Below are 27,113 nucleotides of genomic sequence, written 5' to 3' on the forward strand. Positions count from 1 at the left end.
GAACTATTATGGAAGAAGCTTACGGCGAGCGACATGGAGAAGGTGGAGAAAGTAAAAACTAGATTCATGAAGAGGGCACTAGATGCAAGCAAATATGCACCGAGTAGAATGGTCTACATGCTGGCCAGAGAAACACCATTCCTGGAGGACCTGCGAATCAGGATGATGCTGCCAGTAACGGAACCTTACAAGGATGTCGCAGAGAGAAGAAAACAGAAGGAAAGAGAAATAGAAAAAGAATTCTTCGCAACAGACGCCATGACGAACAGGGAGTGGACCAGCAGTAACCAACCGCAAAGACACGCTATTATAGGTTTGGCCACGCACGGTTTCCACCATAAATTGTGAAAGACAGTGAAGTTTCACCAACCGAGTGACTCGTGTGAGTGCAAGTTATGTGAACAAAAGTGCGGCAGATATCATTTCAAACAGTGTAGAAGATGGACGGGGTCGTTGAACGACTTGATAAAACAATAATGTGTAATATCAATGCTCTTTCGAGCGCATTTTACTTATTAATTAAAAAAATACTAATTTTCTACTATAGGTAAAAACATTCTGGTTACCTTTGTGTCGTTTGTAATGAGTTCCAACTGATACCCAGGCAGAAGTTGTTTCTGGTTGATGTGGCTGATTGCAAGACGCGCCGCAGCCAGCTCACTGCGACCCTCAGCTCGTTCTCCATTGCGGGTTGTCATCTCAAACAACCCCAAGAGCGTAATACGTTCCAAGTTGTTCCACGTCTTATTTGTTGTAGATGTCGAAAGCTGTGATAATGTCGATGAAATACTTGAAGATTTTCCTATTTTTGAGTTCATAAGAGACATCGTCTTCATCTGATTTGGTACATTTTGCACTGATCTCTGGGAAATATTTTTACTTACGTAAGTCCCGTACATTTGTTTTTTCGTCGAATTCAAGTCCTTCGTTCGAAAGTAGTTCTGAAAGTCTATCGTAGTTATGTTTTCATATTTGAATATATCTGATTCACTTTTTGGCACCACTGATTTGGAGGGTTTTGTAAATGCATCCAATGAACTCTCATTCGCATCACTTAAAAGCTGTAATTTATATAAAGTCGTCAAATTGACTGGATATTCCGGCTGTCTCTCAACAATTTCGTCATAATTTTGTGATTTGGCTAACAACGTTGCGTTTTTTCTTAGTTTCACTCGAAGAGACAATTTTTGGCCTTCATAAATTTCTGATATATCACTCGACAGTTCCATGGGATCTCTATCAAAATTTCCTCCTGGCATATGATAGAATGATTCTCCATTCTCTAAAGTCTTTGCACTATACATATCAGTAAATGGACTTTTATCACCTGATGATTCTGCATTTTGCAAATTATGTGAAGAAATGTCATTTTCTCTTGCAGAGTTCACTCCCGATTGATCTGTTTTCACCAAATCTCTGGAAGACAATGCCTTGATCTCATAACTTGTAACTTTGGACAAATCACTTTTTTCGCTCTTCTGGAATGGAAGACCAGTTTTTACATCTGGTTTTACTGAATTGTTCACACGTATTTCAGCACTAGAATGGAATGCAGGTTTATCTGTTCTTTCAAATTTATCACTAATGTTTGATGACATATACGGTCTACTGCTATCAAAATGTTTTGTAACTTCTGAAATCACTTTTGTAGTATTATCAAATTCTGTTTTGGTTCGACAATCTTCTAAAAATTCATTTTCACTACTGTTTGAACCAGATGAACACGAAAACACTGGAAGTATGGGTTTAAGAGGCTGGGAACTTAATCCGGAATCCCTAGGTTTCATTCTGAAGGAAGACTCTTTTGGCGACATAGTAGTTGTTCTAAAGAACAAGTGACGGTCGGTAAGTGTTGTGTTTCTGAGCAAGGTGCTGCCTGTTTCTGCAAGCAGGGACGCAGTTGGCACAGTGAGAATTATCAGTAGAATTAGGAAGAGGGGTGAAAGGATTGACAGAGGGTGATGACAAAAAATCAAGGGAGGAAGGATGAGAGACTGGGGCGGCGATCGGAGACACGGCTGCTCTTCTGGCTGTGACGTCATCACCAGCCGGTCTCACGGAGAGAACACTGCCCTTTGTTTGCCCAACATCTGTAACAAATGAAAAAAAAAAAAAAAAGTTAAGCAATTTGTCTCCAGCAAAGTTTATTCTCATATATTGACTCAACAGTAACATTAAACACCAAACTGCAAATGAGCCGTTCAGAGCAGAAGTGGTGTAAGTCAAAAATGGGTAATGAGGGTTAAAGTAAAGATTCTATAAAATACAGAGCAAAGAAGCAATTAATATTCAATTTATTTAAACTAGTAGTAGTCAGTATATAGCAAGAAGGATATATTAATTTTGCTACTTTGCGCTGCATTTTACACAATTTTTACTTTAAACCTCATTACCCAATTTTGACTTACACCACTTTTGCACTGAACGCCTCAAATATTAAAATCAATCTTGTCAATTAAGAAACTGGGTGAAATAACAGCGTTAATGTAAAAAAAAGGCTTTTGAGAAGAAATAGATGGAAAAATCGTTGTTTCTGGTAATAATTAATCTAATGTTTATTTAGACAACTGTCCGAAGACGGGTCTGAAACCCACAAGTGATACCAACAAGGCACCATTTATGAGGCAACTGGACCAGGAGATAATGGGGTAGGGTGGCTAGTTCCTTTTCTCGTCCATTGCATACGCCGCCGACTTGCTACATATTACACCACTCAGACTTCAGATATATTGTTTTTCCTCCGACACATACCGAATATTATGTTAGAAGGTTATACACAGTGAACCATAAGAATGTCATTAGTTTCAAAGGGTTATTCTTTGAGATGTTTCAAACAAAAAAGTTTCATACAATATTTCATATGAAACATTTAATAATGTATTTTGGGAAAACTATTGAATTAATTTCCGATATACTCAGTCAATTTAAGAGAGCAATGTGTTATGATGATAAATGGTTGGAAGAATTTTAGTTTTGTCCTTTAGGTGCAGAAATTTGATATCAACAAAGTGTAACTTTTCGTTCTGCAAGGGGATTTTAAAACTTCATGCACTCTGACAACCCTGTAAGGTTAATATCTGCTGGAGAGATGCAACTCGCGTAATGTGAGAGATGGATGAGACGCGAGAAATGTAAACATGTTTGCTTGTTAGACGCAAAAGTGCTCCGTGCCTGCAATCTGTTGCAATAATCGAGAACACGCTGGAAATACACTCATGGTCACCGTTTGATTATTGTCAGTAAAGTGAAACCGCAAAATATTTGTGAAAACTCAAAATTTAGACATTTAATTATGGTCGAACAAATAAGTCGTATGCACCTTGCCTATAATGGTAATTAAGAAGCTCGTATGAAAATTAAGAAACTCGCGTAAACAGCCGGAGGCCTTAACTCCACCTAAATAAATAAATAAATAAATAAATAAATAAATAAATAAACAATAAATACATCAATGAATAAATAAATAAAGAAATCAATAGATAAATAAATGAATAAATCCATACATCAATAAATACATAAACAAATCAGTAAGTAAATAAATGAATAAATGAATGAATAAATACATAAATAAATAAACAGATATATAGATAGACAAATAAATAAATAAAATAAATAAATCGATGAATAACTAAATAAAAAAATAAATCAATAAACAATAAATAAATCAAAAACCAATAAATACATCAATAAGTAAATGAATAAATCAATAAAGAAATTAATAGGTAAATAAATATATCAATAAATAAATAAATAAATCAGTAAGTAAATAAGTAAACAAATGAATGAATAAATAAATCAGTAATTAAATAAGTAAATAAACGAATGAATGAATAAATAAATGAGTAAGTAAATAAGTAAGTAAATGAGTGAATGAAAAAAAAAATAAATAAATAAATAAACAGATATATAGATAAATAAATAAATAAAATAAGTAAATAAATCAATCAATAAAACAATAATTAAATAAAAAATCAATAAATACATCAATAAGCAAATGAATAAATCTATAAAGAAACCAATAGATAAATAAAAAACAATACATCAATAAATGAATGAATAAATAAATAAATCAGTAACTAAATAGTAGTAGGTTTATTTTGCCTGGCAAAGTTAAGGCCATGAGGCCTTCTCTTCCACTCAACCAGGTTTCAATAATATACATGAGATACAAATTTGATTAAAAAACAACACAAAAGAAAATACTTTAGAAATTACATAAAATATAGTAGGAAATTACAATAGACAAGATCAGTTACATAATATAAAATTACAAATGGTCAAGATCAGTTACATAATATATAAAATAAAGTAGAAAATTACACATAATCAAAATCAGTTACATAACATAAGGGGAAAAAAAAACACACGCACGCACGCACGCACGCACGCGCACACACACACAATTTATAAGACCTAAAATGCCCGTGACAAATTGGACGATTAATTTAAGTAAATAAATGAATAAATAAATAAATGAATAAATTAATTAATTAATAAGTAAATAAAATAAATAAATAAATAAATAAAGTAATTTCAAATGCAAGAAATAAAACGACTTGCCATCGACACACTTCATATAGTGGTGTGTTTTTAAATTACGTGCAATAACTAACAATAAAAATTACATATGCATCAACCTAACCACCAGAATCCACAGTCTTATAAATGAATTAATACACCAACCATCGTTATAAACCGCTCAATACCTCCCGGCAAACACAACAACTAATCACAGTAACGATGACGACAATCTTATGACATCATCTCTTGTCCAATCTAGCCAAAATAAATTCTCATAAACTCATTACCGATATCCTATAATCAAATTGACCAGTATGTTGTCCACTGTCCGAAGACAGGTCTGAACATCACAAGTGATACCAACAGGGCACCACTTAGTAGGCAACTAAGCCAGGAGATAATGGGTAAGGTTACCAGTTCCTTTCCCCCTTCATTGCATGCATCGTCGACTAGCTACAGTCTAAAATTATGGTAATCCATTGTTAGCAAATCGGTGTTGAATAGTTCATTAATACAGTATCAATAAACAAAAAGAAAAAATGTCTTAGAGATTCAGGAACTAGTGTACGCTTGTAAACAGGTTTCACTTAGTATGTTGCCGTTCGAAAAGTGACGTGGGCAAGTAACGGCCCACTTAGCGGTGATTCAGTGCGTCAGTTTTCGGCAATAAATTATAGCAACTTACACGTATAGATTACAGCTGTACTTTATTGGCTTACCTTCTAATAAGTGTTAGAACTATCAACCATCCATACACAAAAATTATTTAATGTATTGAAAAGATTTCTAGGCACACGCTGACTTTCGTCTCTATCAGCAGAATTGAAGCCAAGGCACACGGTCCCTTCCATTCAATATGAACGACTATCGTCTTATATGGCTTTAGTTTCAAGAATTTCGTCGCTTTCCAAGCTCTCTGTTAAGTTAATTTTCTTAACGGTTTCGTGGGAGGCTTTACTAGTCTATAGCACATGTCATCGAATTTCACTTTGTTGTAATTAGAATACGATTCATGTGATTTGTTTTTTAATTAAAAAATGAGCAGATTTCTCGCACTTTTTCACTAAATTCTGTATTGTTGAAACAGGTGTCTGTTGAAAGCCAGGATATTTCAGTAGGCCTATAAATAGCTATAGCACACAATTTATGTACAATTTCTTCCTGTACGTATAAAATGAAGATACGCTGTTGTAACGCGTACAGCATTGCCACGAGCTAAACTACACTAGATGGACGTCAGCTGAGCAGTTACGTTCGATTCGACAGTAAAAGGCGGACTGCATTTACCTGAGCAAAACCTGTTTTGTGGCTAACGCTCTGTACTATTTATAAAAAATATATAATAATGTTTTCTGTGTAGTGTCTACATTTAGCCTTCCAGACATTTTTTAGTATTTTCTTTCAATAGTGAGATTACACCTAAATTCAAGACAGTTTCTTCAAAGTTGAATTTAATACAAACTTGTAAAATTATTTTAAAACACGAGATTCATGTACACAAAGCGAAGTCTAGAAAATTCTCTTCAAAATATGTGACTGGTTCTCAGTCAATAAATTAGTATTAAATTGTAACAAAACTAACATAATTCAATTTAAATCCTGTCCAAATTCAACGTCGCAAATTTCTAGCGCAATAATTAACAATAGATCCCTATTAGAAACAACAACAACCAAATTTCTTGGCTTAAAAATCGATAATGTGTTAAATTGGAAAAAATCATATTAAAGAAATTACCCCCAAACTAAATTCAGCTTGTTTTGCTATTAGATCTATGCAAAAGATAGTAAATATCAATACTTTAAAAACAATATACTTTGCATACTTCCACTCGGTAATGAGTTTTGGAATAATATTCTGGGGAAATTCCACAGATAGTAACAGTATATTTCTATTACAAAAAAGAGTAATTAGAATAATAGTAGGTGCCAAATCTAGGGAATCGTGTAGGACTATTTTAAAAAAACTACAAATAATACCCATGGCTTGTCAGTATATCTTTTCATTAATAGTCTTCCTCGTATGTAATCGTGAAAACTTTGTAACTAATTCAACAGTTCATAGCATAAATACACGTCAAAAAATGACTTTCATACTCCATCGGCAAGTCTATCGTGCTATCAAAAAGGAGTGCGTTATATGGCAGTAAAAATTTTTAATACCCTCCCTATCGATATAAAAAATGAAACTCAAAACATAAAATTATTTAGGGCCAAATTAAAGAAGTACCTAATTTCTCACGCCTTCTATTCTGCAGGTGAATTCATGACATTCAATAACACTTCATGAAATTGATACTAAAACTTTGTGTTGTACTAGTAGACTATATTGTAAATCTCGTCTATATATATTTCATCTAGACTGTGACTATAAATTAAGATTTTATAATAATATTAAGTTTTTTGACTTGTTCCATATTCTAGCTGTAAGCATGTATGAATACCATGGAATGTTAATAAATACAATACAATACAATACAATACAATACAACGATGCCCAACTATACGTTTAAAGATACTTGCTAATTCATTGATTTTTCACTTATTGATTTCAAATTACTATGACAACTCTAATATAAGGGATGTCTTTTCTCAGTGTCTTCTATAGTGTTCTAATTAATAGTAGGCCTACAGAACAATTTAGAAGTGTGTATAATATGTATCTTCACTGTTACGAAAACTAGCAATATTTTGAAGTAATTTAAAATTAACAAAGTACTTTATTGCAGACAGCTACAACAAGAAGTTATTAAATGAATAAGTAAACAACTAACTAAATTAACTGAATAACTAACTAAGTTAACTAAACAACCAGCTAATTTAACTAAGCAACTAACTAAATTATCGAAACAACCAACTAAATTAACTAAGCAACTAACTAAATTATCTAAACAACTAACTAAATTAACTAAACAACTAACTAAATTAACTAAACAACTAACTAAATTAACTAAACAACTAACTAACTTAACTAAACAACTAGCCTAACTAAATTAACTAAACAACCTACTAAATTAACTAAACAACTAAATAAATTAACTAAACAATCAACTAAATTAACTAAACTAACTAAATTAACTGAACAACCAACAAAGTTAACTAAACACAAATAAAATTAACTGAACAACTAATTAAATTAACAAAACCACCAACTAAATTGGCTAAACAACAAACTAAAGTAACTAACAACCAACTAAATTAACTAAACAATCAATTAAATTAACTCAACAAACTAAATTAACCAAAGAACTAAATTAACTAAACAGCTAACTAAATTAACTAAACAATCAACTAAATTAACTAAACAACAAAGTAAATTAACCAAACAACTAAATTAACAACAAACTAAATTAACTGAACAACTAATTAAATTAACAAAACCACCAACTAAATTGGCTAAACAACAAACTAAATTAACTAACAACCAACTAAATTAACTAAACAATCAATTAAATTAACTCAACAAACTAAATTAACCAAAGAACTAAATTAACTAAACAATCAACTAAATTAACTAAACAACAAAGTAAATTAACCAAACAACTAAATTAACAACAAACTAAATTAACTAAACAATAAATTAAATTAACTATAGAACAAACTAAATTAACTAAACAACTAACTAAATTAAATAAACTATAGAACTAAACTTACTGAACAACTAAAGTAAGTATAAAAACTAGTTGACTAAACAGCAAACTAAACAAGTAAACTAACTCAACAGTTAACTAAAACTTTCTAAACAACTAATTACTCTGACTATACAATAAACGTACTGAACAAGTAAACTAACTAAACAACTAACTAAATAGCTAAATAAACACCTAACTAAACAAGTAAACTAGCTAAATTGACTATACAATAAACTTACTGAACAACTAAACTAATGAAACAACTAGCTAACTAAACAAGTAAACTAACTTAAAGCCACCTATGTAGCTCAGGCGGGAGCGCGTTTGTCTGCTGTTTCGGAGCTGAGCTCGGGCGTAGGTTGGATTCCCGGTTGGGCTGATTACCTGGTTCGGTTCTTTCCGAGGTTTTCCCTAACCGTTAGGCGAATGTTGGGTCATCTCTGGCCAATTCCTGCTTCATCTCGCTATTATCAATTCCACCGATGCTAAATAACCCAGCAGTTGATACAGCGCCGTTAAATAAGTAAAAATAAATACATAAATAAATAACTAAAATAGTTTCAATTCTGTCAGAACATCTGTGTTATATATCGAATTAATATTCTTCAGCACACTACCTGTCTGTAACAATGCCCCTCGTCTTGTTCCGCTTCAGGCAGGGATTCAACTCTGAATCGTGCCGTTCTCCTTTCCCCCTCCTCTACATTCTCAGTCTGTAATGTCTTCCTCATATCCATCTCGTCTGTTCCGCCCAGGTTTTGAAGACGCTCCGTCGCTGCTCTGCTCTTCAGTTCAGAGTCGCTGTACGCGAGTATTTAAAGTTCTTATACAGTTAGAAATGTATTAACGCGCACTTTATCAACACATATGCAACTTCGTCATCACAGGGATTTGAATGCGGCAGTCGTCGTAAGCTAGTCCTCTGCCAACTGAACTTCCAAAACGGTTATTGGAAACTTAGTCCAAATATCCTATATTCATTTGTAGCCAACAACGGAATGTTTGATTATGTCTTTTTTGGGGGGAGAGGGGTTTATTTTTTTTATTTTATTAGGTTATTTTACGACGCTTTATCAACAGCTTAAGTTATTTAGCGTCTGAATGAGATGAAGGTGATAATGCCGGTGAAATGAGTCCGGGGTCCAACACCGAAAGTTACCCAGCATTTGCTCATATTGGGTTGAGGGAAAACCCCGGAAAAACCTCAACCAGGCAACTTGCCCCGACCGGGAATCGAACCCGGGCCACCTGGTTTCACGGCTAGACGCTCTAACCGTTACTCCACAGGTGTGGATGAGAGGGGTTTATACTGGGTGTTCATTTCAAAGTGTGTCATGACGTCACTGTTGTTGGGTCACCGATTTGAAGCGAGTTTCAGTTTATATGTTAGAGAAGTTGCCTATTATTTAAGGCGTTCTTCAATCTGAACTTGAGAACGTGTACGGTATAACTTGAACGTTGTAGCAACAGATGGCGGTCTGTACGGTCTGTGTGCTACCATAACCTCTTTCTAACTGTGTTTTGCGCCGGCAAGTCGTACGCAGGGTATTTGTTATCATCGGTTGCGTACGGTAACATTCCACAACACAAATCAAATGCTCCGTGTCCATGTTGACCGTCGAAGTTAATGTCAACAAATACGTAAGTAATCGTCTTAACCCTCTCCCCATATCCCGACAGTACGTATTTCCAAACAGTTCACATTCCTGCCACTACCGGCGTTACCGTACGTATCGGCACGTACTCTTCAGAATGAACGCCGTACTTGCTAGCCAACTTCTCTGCCTCTTAGATTATACACCTGAGCTGCGGAAGTGTAGGAAGATTGAATTCTCTAGGCTCATCAGCTAGCCACATGACGGCATACAGCGAGCCAAGACACATTTTGAACTGAACACCCAGTATTCATTTGTAGCCAACAACGGAATGTTTGATTATGTCTTTTTTGGGGGAGAGGGGTTTATTTTTTTTATTTTATTAGGTTATTTTACGACGCTTTATCAACAGCTTAGGTTATTTAGCGTCTGAATGAGATGAAGGTGATAATGCCGGTGAAATGAGTCCGGGGTCCAACACCGAAAGTTACCCAGCATTTGCTCATATTGGGTTGAGGGAAAACCCCGGAAAAACCTCAACCAGGCAACTTGCCCCGACCGGGAATCGAACCCGGGCCACCTGGTTTCACGGCTAGACGCTCTAACCGTTACTCCAAAGGTGTGGATGAGAGGGGTTTATACAATATACTGAATGTCCACGAGCGGACAAAGTCAAGAGAAGGTCTACGTACTTCCCTTGTCAGTCTTATCTTTCTTAATAAGTGAATAGTCGTCTAAGCGCACGTACTTGTTGGAGGGATAATAAACGACTCTAGGAACAGCAGTGACATATCAGAAAGAATGGAAGCATGCACTTTCTTCATATAGAGATGTTCATGTCGGAGGAATGATGAAACATCAATAAATAGTAAAAGTGACGAGTAAGAATTTTGTTTCCTCTTATTTATGTCTAGAGCCCGGATGTTTGGCAAAATGCCTTTTCTACTGGGTGGAAGTAAATCATTATTTGCATACTGGGTGTTCATTTCAAAGTGTGTCATGACGTCACTGTTGTTGGGTCACCGATTTGAAGCGAGTTTCAGTTTATATGTTAGAGAAGTTTCCTATTATTTAAGGCGTTCTTCAAACTGAACTTGAGAACGTGTACGGTATAAATTGAACGTCGTAGCAACAGATGGCGGTCTGTACGATGTGTGCTACCATAACCTCTTTCGAACTGTGTTTTGCGCCGGCAAGTCGTACGCAGGGTATTTGTTATCATCGGTTGCGTACGGTAACATTCGACAACACAAATCAAATGCTCCGTGTTCATGTTGACCGTCGAAGTTAATGTCAACAAATACGTAAGTAATCGTCTTAACCCTCTCCCCATATCCCGACAGTACGTATTTCCAAACAGTTCACATTCCTGCCACTACCGGCGTTACCGTACGTATCGGCACGTACTCTTCAGAATGAACGCCGTACTTGCTAGCCAACTTCTCTGCCTCTTAGATTATACACCTGAGCTGCGGAAGTGTAGGAAGATTGAATTCTCTAGGCCCATCAGCTAGCCACATGACTGCATACAGCGAGCCAAGACACATTTTGAACTGAACACCCAGTACAATATACTGAATGTCCACGAGCGGACAAAGTCAAGAGAAGGTCTACGTACTTCCCTTGTCAGTCTTATCTTTCTTAATAAGTGAATAGTCGTCTAAGCGCACGTACGTGTTGGAGGGATAATAAACGACTCTAGGAACAGCAGTAATATATCAGAAAGAATGGAAGCATGCACTTTCTGTATATAGAGATGTTCATGTCGGAGGAATGATGAAACATCAATAAACAGTAAAAGTGACGAGTAAGAATTTTGTTTCCTCTTATTTATGTCTAGAGCCCGGATGTTTGGCAAAATGCCTTTTCTACTGGGTGGAAGTAAATCATTATTTGCCTAGAATGTTAATGTTATGTTTCATTTAACAACGCTCGCAGCTGCCGAGGTTATATAGTGTCGCCGGTGTACTGGAATTTTGTCCCGCAGGAGTTCCTGACATGAGCCTGACGCACTTAAATGCCATCGACCTGGCCCGGGATAGAACCATCTTCTTCAGGGAAGAAATCTCCAACTCACCTAGCTGAGAACCCGAGAAGAGTTATTCTACATCAAACGCCGAGAAAGCCTCAAGTCATACATTGTTTCGTGGACTTCAAATTTGAGACAAATAAGTATGTAAAATCATGTTGAGTATGTCATAAATCGAGACGTTTGAAATGGGCAAAGCATATAGCACGTATGGGCGAATCCAGAAATGCATATACAGGGTGTTTCCGAGGTGGTGTTACAAACTTTCAGGGATGATGGCGAAGGGCACATGTATCATTTGAGATAAGGAACCCTGGTCCGGAAATGACTGAGTCGAAATTTATAAGCAAAAATAATTCTGTGGAATTGTAATTTGGCACCACGTGCCCTCCTTCCCTCAACTTTTGGAACATTCGTGGAAAGATGGTATGGGCCGGATGTCTCCTACATGGCTACTTGTTCCCAATACAATCTGTGAGCTTGTCTACTGTTCCCATTGGCTCATCCATTTTCGAAAATCAGGTCTGCATATTCCGCTCTCGTGTACACCTCCATTTCACTAGGACTAATCGACTGGACACTGTAACTTGTACACATACACTGCTGTCTACAGACGTGCATATCAGGACCGACCATGTCCGTTACACATTATGCTATCTGCATTGCTTTAGTGTAGTTTCCTGTCCCCATCCCACAGACAGCGCACTGAATGGAATACTGTAACAGTCTTACTAATAAACCGTGTATAGTTTTTATACGAGACTTAGGCAGAGTTGAGACAAAAAACTTTACTAATATCCCATGCATAAGCGATGGATGTATAAACAGACTGTAACTATACAATGGGAATTTCTTTGCAGTAGTTATATACAGGAAACCGCTTGTTTAAGCGTTGTATTTAGAGAAAAAATGGCAGCCCCTCTAAAAGCTATTCGTATCGACTGTCATTTTATGATGATGGTTGCCTTGTAACCACAGAAGAACAAACCAAAGAGCACAGAATAATTAGAATAATATTGCTGTAGCTTGTAATCTTTGACCAAAATGTAGTGTGGTAATCGATTAGAGCCAGTTGTACTATCGATATTTAACACGCCACACTAGAGCGCTCTACCGGATGCAATAGAGAACCTCAGATATTCTATTACCTTTCATAACGAAGTAATGACGAAACTATGACGTAATTGTGTAACAGTTATACTGTTATACACGACGTATGTAGTGATTATTAGTAAGGAATTTACACACGACTTATAAACGAGCTACTCATTGTATAAGTATAAGACAGATAAACGTCTGTATATAGGGTTTTTATTAGTAAGACCGTAAGTAGACAACGTAAACAACGTCAGATGAATACAGTATGTGTAATATGTACAGATAAATACACATAAATAAGGTGTACAGTGGAATAAAATTATTTCATTTCCACACAACTATTTTTGCTTATAACTTTCGACTCGGTCATTTCCGGACGAGGGTTTCTTATCTCTAATTGATACATGTGCCCTTCGCCACCATCCCTGAAAGTTTGTAACACCACCTTAGAAACACCATGTAAAGTGTTAGTTGGGGGGCAGGAGAGAAAAAGATCTTTGGGGAAGCCGAGACGTAGATGAGAGGTTAATACTAAAATGGATTTGATGGATGTGGGATATGATGTTAGAGACTGGATTAATCTTTCTCAGGATAGGAACCGATGGCGGGCTTATGTGAGGGCGGCAAAGAACCTCCGGATTCCTTAAAAGGTATATGTAACCAAGTAAGTAAGCCATAAAACTAAACACTATAACTAACCAAACTTTATCACAGATTTAAAGAAACAAATATCAAGAGTCCTTCAATAACTGTCTATTAAAAATTACAAAATATTACATAGGTTGCAGGAACATATTCTGACTAGCGCTTTCGCTATAATAATAGCATCCTCAGGTCAAACTTTTGCGATGTTATGCTTTTCATATAAAGACATGGATAGACTAGTAACGTCGAAAAATGTTAAAGTACATGACGTGAAAATATAAAAATATGAAAAATACAATGATAAGAGAAATAAAAAGACTTATGAACAGTCTGAAATATATATATATATATATATATATGGTAGAAAAACCTTCATGAGGTCTCAAAAAATACATAAAAATATTTGACATGTGTGTAGGTGATAGATCACAATTCGGTAAAAAATATGCAGCTTAAAATAGCGACACAGACAATAAAAAGAATAAATTAAAATATTGCTTTGGATCAGTATTTTTTGAGACCTCATGAAGGTTTTTCTACCATATATATATATATATATATATATTTCAGACTGTTCATAAGTCTTTTTATTTCTCTTATCATTGTATTTTTCATATTTTTATATTTTCACGTCATGTACTTTAACATTTTTCGACGTTACTAGTCTATCCATGTCTTTATATGAAAAGCATAACATCGCAAAAGTTTGACCTGAGGATGCTATTATTATAGCGAAAGCGCTAGTCAGAATATGTTCCTGCAACCTATGTAATATTTTGTAATTTTTAATAGACAGTTATTGAAGGACTCTTGATATTTGTTTCTTTAAATTTGCTAACTTGTCGGACCAACATGCCTTTCAAATTTTATCACAGATGCTTAAAATGAGAATTATTCACAGCTAAAAGATATCCCAGTTTATCACGAAAATTGTCCAATGTCTTCCTCACAGTTATACGACTATTCTGTCCCATCTCATATCTACGATGGACTGTTTTTTACGTTTTCCTTTTGTGCCAATAGAATATTAATTTCAAAATAAATGTAGGCCTAAATAGTATTACAATTTACAGTAGTTGCATGTCTTATACAGGGTCATCATTTTATTTTTACTAACATTTTCAATATAAACCTGGCTATACCTTAAGATTAATGCTTGAGAATCGCAAACACTATGTTACCCTGTTCCACGACCGGAGTTTGGTGATGCTAGAGTAGAATACAAACAAACCACTTTACAGGTATAGGAGGGAAGAAAAGTAGTGCATCCATTTACGTAGACTAGGAACTATTACGATTTTCATTTTGATAATATTCGTTAGATTCTTATGTACTCAAAATACAGTACGGTACACTATTAATAATTTGTGATATTACTCACAAACTGAGCTATCCAGGCGGACTTATTCATTATGCAGTGTTTAGTATACTGTCTACAGCACATTAGCTTACAATATGGAGAGTGCATTTAAATTGGAAAATAATAAAAATCTAGAAATTTAAACAAACTTTTGAAAATGATGGCCGTTCATTTCGACACGGGATTCAGTTCTTTTGTGTACATATTATCGAAAACCTTTTTCAGCATATATTCTCAAATTGAATGTACTGTTTCTGGAATGTAATATTTTAATTCTTCTATTGTTGTAGGACGTTTAGCAAATACAATTGTTTTACAGTAAACTCAAAAGAAATAATGCAAAGTATCAGTCGACATGGGGGGGGGCCATAATCCTGTGCCTCTTGAAATAATAATTCTGTACCTGCTCTATAACAGAGTACCTTGCAAATTCAATCTTCACTACTGCCCGATTCGCACAGATAAATTTACTCAGATTGCTTTCTACTGTCCGTCCAAGTTGTTATGTTGCAGGGTCGTAGAAAGGAGAAAAATCACGTGACAGTTAATTAACGAGGCCCTTTCATTTAAATTATTTTAAACAGTTGTATAATATTCCTGGCTCCAAATGTTTTCAGAAAAGAGCTGACAGTCTAGCCACTAGCCTTTACAGAGGGGCCAGCAGAAACGTGTGGGGAAAACCGGGAAGCGATGTAACGAAACGGACGCAGTAGCTGTGCAAAAATATGATTCAATAATTAATGCAATTTATTCACTGGAAAATATGACCATATTTCTGGAACGTACTATACTCACCCAGTAGTATACTGTGACCGTGCCATATGCGGCCTTGGTTCTGTGTGGAGTATGGTGAAGTTTACTGGTAGAAGGGGTGGGAGGGAAGTACATTCAAAAACTCAGGTACAATAAAAATCGAAGTAAAAATAAAACGATGTCTCTGTACTAGTCTTGGCTTCGCCTCTTCATCGCGAAAGACATTACATAATTGATCTTTCCAAGAACATTATAACAACACAGAGGATTTAATCTGAGTTTTCATAAAAATGCTTATATTCAGCCCTTTACTCTTATGCTCGACCTGTTGGTATTCAATATTATGCGTTTTCACGTGGAAATTATTAGCAATCTGCTCTCCGCTGTAATTTACAGTCGAATTCATTTCCATCAAATTTCATATATCCCCTGCCGGAGTAATTAGTTTTGAGGACCGCCAAGGAAACGAACTCCTAGCAAACTTGAGTGGCCCTGCCTTGTATTTACAAGTAAGCAGTGATTTCTAGACATAAAATTAGAATTACAATACGTTCAACCTTTTAATAAGAATGGCAATAAAATTAAAAGGCACAAAGCAATTTTCTTGCTTTTTCTTCTAGTCAGGTACTTGACATTCATGTCAATTTTAACTGGAAAAAGAAGGATATTTTCAGTTTAATGAATTTGACATTAATTCACCATATAAAAATGGAACTGAAAGTAAAAAATAGATATGGGTGTGGTTGTTATCTAATACCCATATTATTTTGCTTTAGTCGTGAGCCGAAAGAGTGAGATTTTTTTTTTTATTAAGAAGAGCTGTAAAGCTTGTACAGGGACATCATTTTATTTTACTAACATTTATAATATTAACCTGGCTATACCTTTGGATTAACGATTGAGAACCTGAAACACAGTTTGCTACCCCCTTCCACGACTGGAGTTCGATAATACTGGCGTAATATACAAACAAATCACTTTACTAGGTATAGGAGGGAAGAAAAGTAGTTCATCCATTTATGTAAACTAGGAAATATCACACTTTTGAGTTTGATAATTTTCATTGGGTTTTTGTTTAATCAAAATGCAGTACAGTATTAACAATAACTGTTTTTACTCACGAACTGAGCTGTCCATGCGAACGTATTCATTATGCAGTGTATATTATACTGTCTACAGCACATTAGCGTACAATATAGAGAATGAAGTTAAATTGAAAAATAATCATAATATGCATATTTAAACACATTTTTGAAAATGGTGGCCGTTCATTTCGATACAGGCTTCAGTTCTAATGTGCATATTATCGCACTATAGACTATTGTACGTAATTCCAATTACCAATGTTCGTACTTCGTATCAGTAACTCATGTTGAAATAATTCTGTACCTACTCTATAAAAGAGTGCCTTACGTACTGTGAATTCAATCTTCACTTCCGCCCGATACGAAAAGATAAAATTACTCAGACATGCTATCTACTGTCCGTCCAAGTGGTTATGTCGCAGTGTCGTAGAAAGGGAGGAAATAACGTGACAGTTAATTACTTTATGAGGTCCTTTTATTAAGTTATTTTAAACAGTCGTATAATATTACGTAGACGTCCAATTCCTAACAGAAATTAATGTTCTCAGAAAAGAGCTAAGACAGCCCAGCTACTAGCTGGCGAATAAAAGCTGGTGGGGGAAACCGAGATACGACGTAGGCAAATGGACGATAGTACCTGTGCGAAAATATGATTCAATATTGAAAGCTCTTTCGTCACTGGAAAACGCGAACATATTTTTGGAACGTACTGTTTACTATGACCTTAAGGCTACTATGACTGTATATGCGGTCTTGGATCTGTGTGGAGGGCGGTTGAACTTCATTAGTAGAAGGGGTGGGAATGAATTACATTCAAAAACTCAGGTACAATAAAAATTGAAGTAAAAATAAAATGATGTCCCTGTATTATGTTCTATTACACTTCTTACGCGTCACATTTTATGTTACATATAAACATAATGATGGTTTTAGTAAAGAAATATTATCTAGATCTGCTTTAGAACAGCTGAGGATAAAAAGGGGATATCAAGAAGGTGAGGCTGATATCGAATATCGTCAGCACGTTGTGCGTGCCAGGTACAGAATTGCACGACATATGATCGATCAGCTAAGAGCATTTATGGATAAATTTGAAATGTGACAGTATCATGTAGGACATACAAAACTTCACTTTCTTTGACTATAAACTATCTTGAACAGTGATAAGAAAATCTTCTTATCAAATGTAAGACCTACAGCAGAATTCACTGGTAAGTTTGGAGGATCAGTGACAATTGACAAGGAATAGATATTTTTCTGAAATCCTTTTGGCTTACAGGTCCCGAAAGTTTATTGCTTGAACTGATAAATCTACAGAACAGCAAGCCACTCAGATTCAAGCGAAATCAGTAATCGAACTGTTCGTAATACTGCCTAAGTCAGAATGTCCAAATACACTCTTTGCTTCCACATTTTGTGCTTGAGGCAGAGTTTAATACAAGAAATAAATGTAAAAGGTCTCATTGTTCAGAAAGAGCTCAAAAGTAAGTTTATTTCATCTGCCTTGCTTCCTTGAATTTGTGGTTGTTTGCGAATACAAACTATTACCTTTCTGAGAACAGAGGAATACTATTTTCTCTTTAATGTACAAAGAGTTTCATTCTTGCATTCTATGATTCAAATAAGACATGTAATAACAAATATTAAAACAATAGTGTAATAATAAATAAGTGTTTCAGCTATATTTATTGCATCTTGAAAATATTATATTCAATTTGTGTTTCCAGTACTAAACTAATTTACAAAGCTAGGAAATAATATAATTTTGTTATGTGTGTTAAGGAACAGTCTGTCCAAAATTACTATAATTATTGTACCAGCGTCATTCTGAAATTCAAATCATGGAGTAGATATCATGACCACCTGCATGAGCCGCCAGAGCGTACGGTGGCAGTGAACTGTTTTTGTAGCGAAACTATAAACAACTTGTAACTGCTGCGGCTGACTCCGTGTGTCTTTCTTTCTTTCAAGGTATCTTGCACTTTATGAGCACGAGTTGCCCATCTGTGGATATGAGGGAGCTGGAATATGATGGTAGTCACTGGATTAATCTTGTTCAGGATAGGGACCGATGTCGGGCTTATGTGAGGCTAGCAATGAACCTCGGGGTTCCTTAAAAGCCATTTATAATTAAGTAAGTGAGTAAGTTAGTAAGCAAGCAAGCAAGTAAGTGAGTAAGTAAGTGTTATCTTCAAGTAAAAATGACTAGGTTTAAATGTAACGATTACTACACTCAATGCAACGTATAGTGCACTACCGCAAATATTGTGTTCCATTTACTTGAAAACAATTTCTTAAATGATCCTGACACTCCTCTCTCACTCTTAAAAGTGTCGCTTGTAGAATTTGTTGGATGATATGGGCGAGCATTCTTTTCAATTCATCAATAGACGCATACTCTGAAACACTTGCTGTTTCACATATCCCCTAGAAAATAGTAATATGCGTTACAAGAGCGGTATGTTGAAGTTTTCATGTTCGAGGAAAAGTTTGAAATAGCGAAACGCAGTTGAGCTTTTTTCATTTCCGAGAATTGAAAGAAAACATACCGCTCGTGTATCGTACATTATTTTGTGCGAAGATCGTTTATTACACATCTGAAAGAGGAATTTCTAATTAGTTGCAATGAAATCTCCATCTTGGTTTCTGTTCAATGACGGAAAATTTGCAAAACAAAAATATCTATCTTCAACACTGTGGCTTTAAAATATTTTCTGTGTTTACTATACTCCAGCAGGCCGTGATATACGTCTGTCTTTTTTTCCCCCCAGTCTATGATGAGTCTGAAATCTTGTTGATTTTTTCACGGCTTCCTTAATGTTACTTGCATCACGAATGCAGTAACTTTAGTGGAGTTTTAGAGTTTACTTAATTTTTGAAAATATTTAAAAACAATAATTAACATTGCAATTTAGGTGAAATTGCAGTGGTAAGTTTCCAATTTATAATTATTACTATATTGAACGTCTCTAAAAATAATATGGTAAAAGCCTAAAACAGTAAAATCAATATGTCACTTAAGCGGTAAGAGGAGGGAAATTGTAATGTGTGTTAGGTTGGGAATACTGAATGTGGAATTTTAGACTTGATTGCTTTTGTGCGGAAACCAAGCAAATACGCACGATCTCGCACAAAATATAGAGACGTGAAGTCTAATGATCGTTGACGCCATGACATGCCTACCTCGTCCAATCCAGTGTACATCATACGTGTGAGTTGTGCTCGGATGTGGGTTCGATTCCCGCTAGGGCTGATTACCTGGTTGGGTTTATTCCGAGGGTTTCCCCAACTGTAAGGCAAATGTCAGGTAACCTATGGTGAATCTGCGGCCTCATCTCGCCAAATACCATCTCGCTATCAATTTCATTGACGCTAAAATGCTCATGTTAGTAAAAGTAAACTAGAAAATATAAACAACATGAGAAAAAAAAGGAACTACTATTTATAACAGTCATTTTCAGCAAGAAATGTACAAATTATTGCAAAAATTTGCTTTTGTTTGGAATTGTAGCTAGGAATTCTTTGATTCCTATTTCTTCTGTATCTTGTTTTGTGTATTCCAAGTTTTACAGTTCATTTATAATATCATTGTTATTAAAATTAAACATTCTGTTATTTCATTACCTATTTTATCATCTGAAGTGTAAACTTTCTTGCGTATTTTTTATATAATCAGCTCCATGTTATTAGTAAACATTACTTAAGCAAAAACGGAACACAATTCCAACATTAATTTGTGCCCATCATTTCGTCGCTTGCATAAACAGTGAGAAGTTTCCGCTTTAAAAATAAAATCTCATTTTACGTTAATTGAATCATGTTAAGGGAATGGTTTTAAGAAATTGCGCTTGAAGTTTCGTTTGAAGTCTTTTGATATTCTCCTGTGAAAAATCGAGCAAATCTTTAGTCTTGTATGTTTCATTAGTCAACTTGTCTACGAATATAATCTCATCTTTTTTTATTTTTTAGACGTCGTCGCCGGGTTGCGTGTAAAAGTGGCATGGATCACTACAGGGCATTTGTTGAGATCTGACGATTCTAAAAGAGAAGCAATCTCTCAAAATAAAACAGCAATTTAAGTAAAATACTCTCTCATAAATAATAATAATAATAATAATAATAATAATAATAGTAATAATAATAATAATAATATCATCATCATCATCATCATCAGAGATCGGAACTTTGGCAGAATGCCTTTTTAAATGTGTTAAATCTATCTACAATTTGAAAGTTAATCTGTACGAATTGATACCTTTGTGATTGAAACGTCACAGTTTTATGTTGCCCTTTTCTGTCTTTTTTAATATAAATGCCTAATTTAGAAAATAAATGTTTTTTTTTGCCTTTATTTGATTATTGCCTACAGGTATATTTTAATTTATTTCTATAACCGCTACAATGAAAGTGACTTCACCGAATGTGTATTATAATCTTTCAATCAGTTCATATAATCTCTTGTCCACACCTGTGGAGTAACGGTTAGCGCGTCTGGCCGCGAAACCAGGTGGCCCGGGTTCGATCCCGGTCGGGGCAAGTTACCTGGTTGAGGTTTTTTCCGGGGTTTTCCCTCAACCCAAATTTGAGCAAATGCTAGGTAACTTTCGGTGTTGGACCCAGGACTCATTTCACCGGCATTATCACCTTCATCTCTTCAGACGCTAAATAACCTAAGCTGTTGATAAAGCGTCGTAAAATAATAAAATAAGATAAAAAATAAAATATTCTCTTTGCAACAATGAGTGCCGCCGTGCAAAAATGTATAACAGTAAGCGTTTTAATATTATCGCTTGTGTTTATTTGACAAGGCAACAATGAGTGTGGGTCTAACGTCATTTTTCTTTCAGTTTTCATTGCGACGTTGTTGTAGCTATAGTGGCGACGCTGTTATTCCCGGCGTGACTCCTTCTCTTTGCTTACGTCTTATGAAGTCAAGGCTCTATGAAGCCTAGGTAGGTAGTATCGTTCGCCATTTTTGTTCTTTCGTTGCCGAGCTATCATACGAGGAATCTATTTGCCACACCGTTAAACATTATCATGTCGTAGCTCCTATGATAATAAATCAAACACACTGTAATTCAGCAAATAATTGAGCGGCAAATAACGTCTTCGTGTGCTTTCTGCGAACGTCAACGAAAGAGCCAAACTGGCGGGCGATTATATTATTTATCGAGCCTTAAGAAATGAAAAACATCTTAATAAGCGAATCACAAGACGCAAACGTTTAAATGTAGCCGACCTGCAACGCGATTGGCTGCCGGAAATTAGAGCGACGGGACTATAGCTAAATATTTCATATCGCAACATATCAGGACAACCAAACACAAAAAGGCGCTTTCCAAGGCTACTGGCTATTACTGTTGGAAGCAAGATACGGACATGATATCCCTCCTGAGAGATTATTGCGTGAAAGATCTCATTTCTCAGATTTTCTGATGGTTTGCGCTGGAGTTTCAAACGAGATCTTAATCCTATGGACTATTTTGTATGGAGTGAAGTACAAAATAGTTTACTACAAAACAAGAATTCGTAATATTGAACATTTAAGACAACGCCTTCTTCAATGTTGGGACCGGCTTGATCAAAGACAGATATCCAGTGCTATTGGACAATGGAGAAGACGCCTACAAATGGCTGTGCGGGCAAATGATGGTCAAATAGATCATCATTTTAAATTTTGATTATTTGAAAGATCATTAATTATTATTAATTTTTACCAACATTCAGGTTCTGTGTTTTGAAGTAATAAAGTGAAGGGCTCAGAGCCAAAGGCGACCAACCCTAAATTTTGTATTGTTCATTATTAAGCCTTTTTCAAAACTATACATCGTTGTTATAGATTCATAATATTTTTTTGTATTTATTCAATATAGACCAATTAAAATAAATGATGAAACCAATCATTTTTGTCAGGATCCTCTTAACTCATATTTACTCATTTTGTAATTGTGGGTTAGTCGTCTTTGGCTCTGAGCCCTTCAATTGTCTTCAAAAACCACTTTTTTTCGCATCATTGTGTATTGAGCTCCATAAGATTTTAATTGAGCCTCAAAAAAACATAATAAAAAGTCCTGCTCGTCTTTAAAGTCCACTCTTTCCAACAGTGCATTCATTATAAATTAATGTTATATATTTCCGAAAATAGAGTATTTCTAATTTTGTGCCTTTTTTGGCCCATTTTATATATATATATATATATATATATATATATATATATATATATAATATGAAGTAAAAATTAGCACAATTGCATTAAACATTTTTGTTTGAAATATCTAAAAAAATAACACTCTGAAATTAACGAAAATACGATTTATCCTGTGTATAAACTGTATTGAATATAGCATAGGCAAGACATGTTGTTGTTGTTATTTTTATCTAATGCCAGGCGTTTGACAATAAAGTCATTTGACCTCTTGGATTCCAATATTATTATCATGGCCAGCCACTGAAGCACAGATTTTGAGGTGTTCCGAATCCATTTCTTGGTTTGAGTTGCACAATGGGCAGTTAGGGGACTGATATATTCCAATTCTATGCAGGTGTTTGGCCAAACAATCATTGCCTGTTGCCAATCTAAATGCAGCTACAGACGATTTTCGTGGTAAATCGGGAATTAACTGTGGATTTTGATGCAGAGAGTTCCATTTTTTCCCTTGAGATCGTGTTATCAAATTTTGTTTGTTGAAGTCTAAGTATGTAGATTTAATAAATCTTTTCACAGAGTAATACGTAGATTTAGTAACAGGTCTGTAAGTAGCAGTGCTGCCCTTCTTTGCTAAAGCATCCGCATTCTCGTTTCCCAGGATTCCACAATGGGATGGTATCCATTGGAATACAATTCTTTTATTGAGTGATATTAATTGAGAGAGAGCATTTTAGTTATTTCTACTGTTTGAGATGACAAGACATAAAGATATTCTTAAACGCACATTTATTGTAATAAACGACATTTGTTTCCGTCCTCTATGTAAACCATTCTCGTATTTTTTCCTCTTAATCTCTTTACATTGAAAACACTGGTAAGGTATTTATTATACTAAGAAGTGAAACGAAATTTTCTTTCATCAGCTCTAAAGACTAGCTCGTCGCCCCCTGCCTCTTCCACCCTCACGATTGCATACACAAACACAGATGGTCGTTGGTTGCCTAGTTGTCGCTTCTCTTCATCCAGCGCCTGGGGCACTTGCTACGTCATCCTCACTAACTTCGCCTCTCTACATCCTGAAGGATATTATAGTGTTGGTTGGCGAAGCCGTACATTTCCACAAGTGGCGATAGTAACTATGAAATGGCGAATAGACGGAAAGGTAGCTGGGTAATCGGTAGTACACTATCAAGGAAAGTACTCAAGTTGCTACAACAAAATATTGGATATTTAACGTACTGTAATTAGCAGTGACGTACTTAACAAATCTAAAAAGAAACATTTCCAATTTTTTACTGTCTTTATGCTGAAATTATAGGCCTACATTTCGGCACGTTATGGTATGCAATTGTTTCAATAGTGAGACATTATGTATGTATGTATGTATGTATGTATGTATGCATGTATGTATGTATGTAGTCCACATCTGTGGAGTAACGGTTAGCGCGTCTGGCCGCGAAACCAGGTGGCCCGGGTTCGATACCCAGTCGGGGCAAGTTACCTGGTTGAGGTTTTTTCCGGGGTTTTCCCTCAATCCAATATGAGCAAATGCTGGGTAACTTTAGATGCTGGACCCCGGACTCATTTCACCGGCATTATCATCTTCATCTCATTCAGACGCTAAATAACCTGAGATGTTGATAAAGCGTCGTAAAATAACCTACTAAAATAAAAAATAAAAATGTATGTATGTATGTATGCAGTCCACACCTGTGGAGTAACGGTTAGCGCGTCTGGCCGCGAAACCAGGTGGCCCGGGTTCGATTCCCGGTCGGGGCAAGTTACCTGGTTGAGGTTTTTTCCGGGGTTTTCCCTCAATCCAATATGAGCAAATGCTGGGTAACTTTAGGTGCTGGACCCCGGACTTATTTCACCGGCATTATCACCTTCATCTCATTCAGACGCTAAATAACCTGAGATGTTGATAAAGCGTCGTAAAATAACCTACTAAAATAAAAAATAAAAATGTATGTATGTATGTATTAACACTACAATTGGGTATACACCCGGTGGCAGTGATATATAATATACACTAATTACCATTACTGCAATAAACGTAGGACTAAATAAAAACTATTCTATAATAACGCCTACGGTAAGGAAAAGTAAATCCAACTTATAAGTACTCCTACTTCACCCAACTATTACCAATTTAAATAATTACATATCACCTTAATTAATTACATACCAACTTAATTACATATCATCTTAATTAATTACATATCAACTTAATTTATTTACATATCAACTAAATTACATATCATCTTAATTAATTACATATCAACTTAATTAATTATACATCAACTCAATTAATTACATGACAACTTAAATAATTACACTGCACCTCCAATTACATTTTCAATCTAATGTTCTCAACCAATCGAAGTATCATCGTCCAAAAAATACTTAAAACAACCAGGAATATCGAATTCGTGCCAGTGACTTACAATGAACACATTCACGCAAACCTAATCGAAAGCCGAACTTCACAATCAGCTAACTCTCTTAAGGCGAATCGTCCCAATCAGAATATGTGTCCTTGTAGGAAGAGAAAGCTCGGCGTTTGCGATGTTTAGAGTCCTATGTCGAATGCACGAACGTAAACAAATGGGAATTCTTTAAATACTGAGATTTATTTCGTATGTAATGCGACAAGTGTCAAGGTCTCTTCTGCTTAAACGCACTGGAAAATCGGATGTTTCTTTCAGATTCGATAGCTACGTCAAGTCAAAGCGGGAATCAAACCAGCGGTCCAGCGCAACTTCGGATCAGTAGACAAGTGTCTGAACTACGCCACTGGCCTATTATTATTATTATTATTATTATTATTATTATTATATTTATTATTATTATTATTATTATTATTATTATTATTATTATTATTATTATTATTATTATTAAAAATTTCATGTCATCCCAAATATTTACAGCAGAACTGCTTTAATTTCTTAAGCAACAATAATTTTTTGCCGCTTTAAAGAGCACACAACAAATCTAAGACAAAAGAACATACCTGCATAATATCTAGGAAAGGTAGATTGTCTCCCCTTCCTTCCGTATCGGATATCGATCCGGGCTGGATAAATTTGTAGACAGAAATGGTATCACTTGAGCCACACAGGAGAATTCTAGACATAGACCTGCATTGTACTCTTACGTATAAAATATTCCTAATTTTAGGAAATTTTACAATTTTAAATGTTCCACTAAATAAGCACTTTCTGAGTTCGATACTCGAACATACCTCTTAGCTAACACAATTCGTGATTTCCTTTTAGTCTCTACGGGTGCTGTTCATAGACAATTCGCTAGCCCGCGCTACGAGCGTGCTAAACTAGCCCCGACTATCGACTGATTACTTGTACAGAATTCATACCATATAATACGGCTAACATTGGTTTATGAATACGAAAAACGTTAGTTCGCTGATCATCCACCGGAAGCCCGCGCTAATAATGTCTATGAATACGGCCTATATCTTTTATGTGGAGATACACAGAATTTGTAATCAGCCTGTACTTCGTCTGGCAGAGGAAGCAGCTGTATCTATGTCTGAACCGCGGAAGGAAAGTTGAACGTTGAGCGAGCAATTTCTCACGATGCACTGAGCATAGAGATTTAATCTACAGGAAGCTGGTATGGACTACCTTTCAACCAATCTCAGTTCGGTAATCACGTGATCTGACCTATAAAGGAGATATGGTTGGTATTACTGATTCTGACATGATTGCTAATTTTACCGTTCATACTTCATTAGGAATCTCTATTCTGCTGCCAATGATTTACTATTACAAGGGCGAGTATTTTGATTCATTATCTTCTTCTAGTATCAAGCTTTTCCTTCTGGTAGTAACAAGCACAAAACAATATACCTCTTTGCTGCCTTTGGCTCTTTGCATGACGAGTCAAGAAAATATTCTTCATGACATGCTGATTGGCGGTAAGGTTATGAATTAAGGGGAGAGGACGATATTTTTTGGTGAAAAATGAGTAAATTAAAAAAAAAAATCTTTAGAATACTCTGTGATATGTGTGGAATGCATTGCATAACATTTTGTGGGTATTTGTGCCTTTAGCGGATGTTGAGACGCCATTTTTAAACTTCCTGCGCTATGGACTTTTAAGTCACACGACCCCTTTATCGTTGTTTCCGGTAACTTCATTTTTCTGCTACATTGCCAGATAAAAATGGATATAATTTCTGAACTATTAAAGATACATGCATGAAATTTAGAACACACATTCTTTAG

General features: G+C 35.4%; 1 protein-coding gene across 1 annotated transcript in view; it reads right to left on the reverse strand.

Moving 5' to 3' along the window:
• Nucleotides 1-530: 530 nt before the first annotated feature.
• LOC138700455 (uncharacterized) overlaps nt 531-27,113 on the reverse strand; it is a 107,838-nt gene continuing 81,255 nt past the window's right edge. The window contains exon 2 of the mRNA XM_069827067.1: nt 531-2,090. Coding sequence (XP_069683168.1) covers nt 531-2,042 — 1,512 coding nt within the window. The 5' untranslated portion in view covers nt 2,043-2,090. The remainder of the gene's footprint in view (nt 2,091-27,113) is intronic.

The sequence above is a fragment of the Periplaneta americana genome, chromosome 5, assembly GCF_040183065.1.
Source record: "Periplaneta americana isolate PAMFEO1 chromosome 5, P.americana_PAMFEO1_priV1, whole genome shotgun sequence".
NCBI classification, from domain to species: domain Eukaryota; kingdom Metazoa; phylum Arthropoda; class Insecta; order Blattodea; family Blattidae; genus Periplaneta; species Periplaneta americana.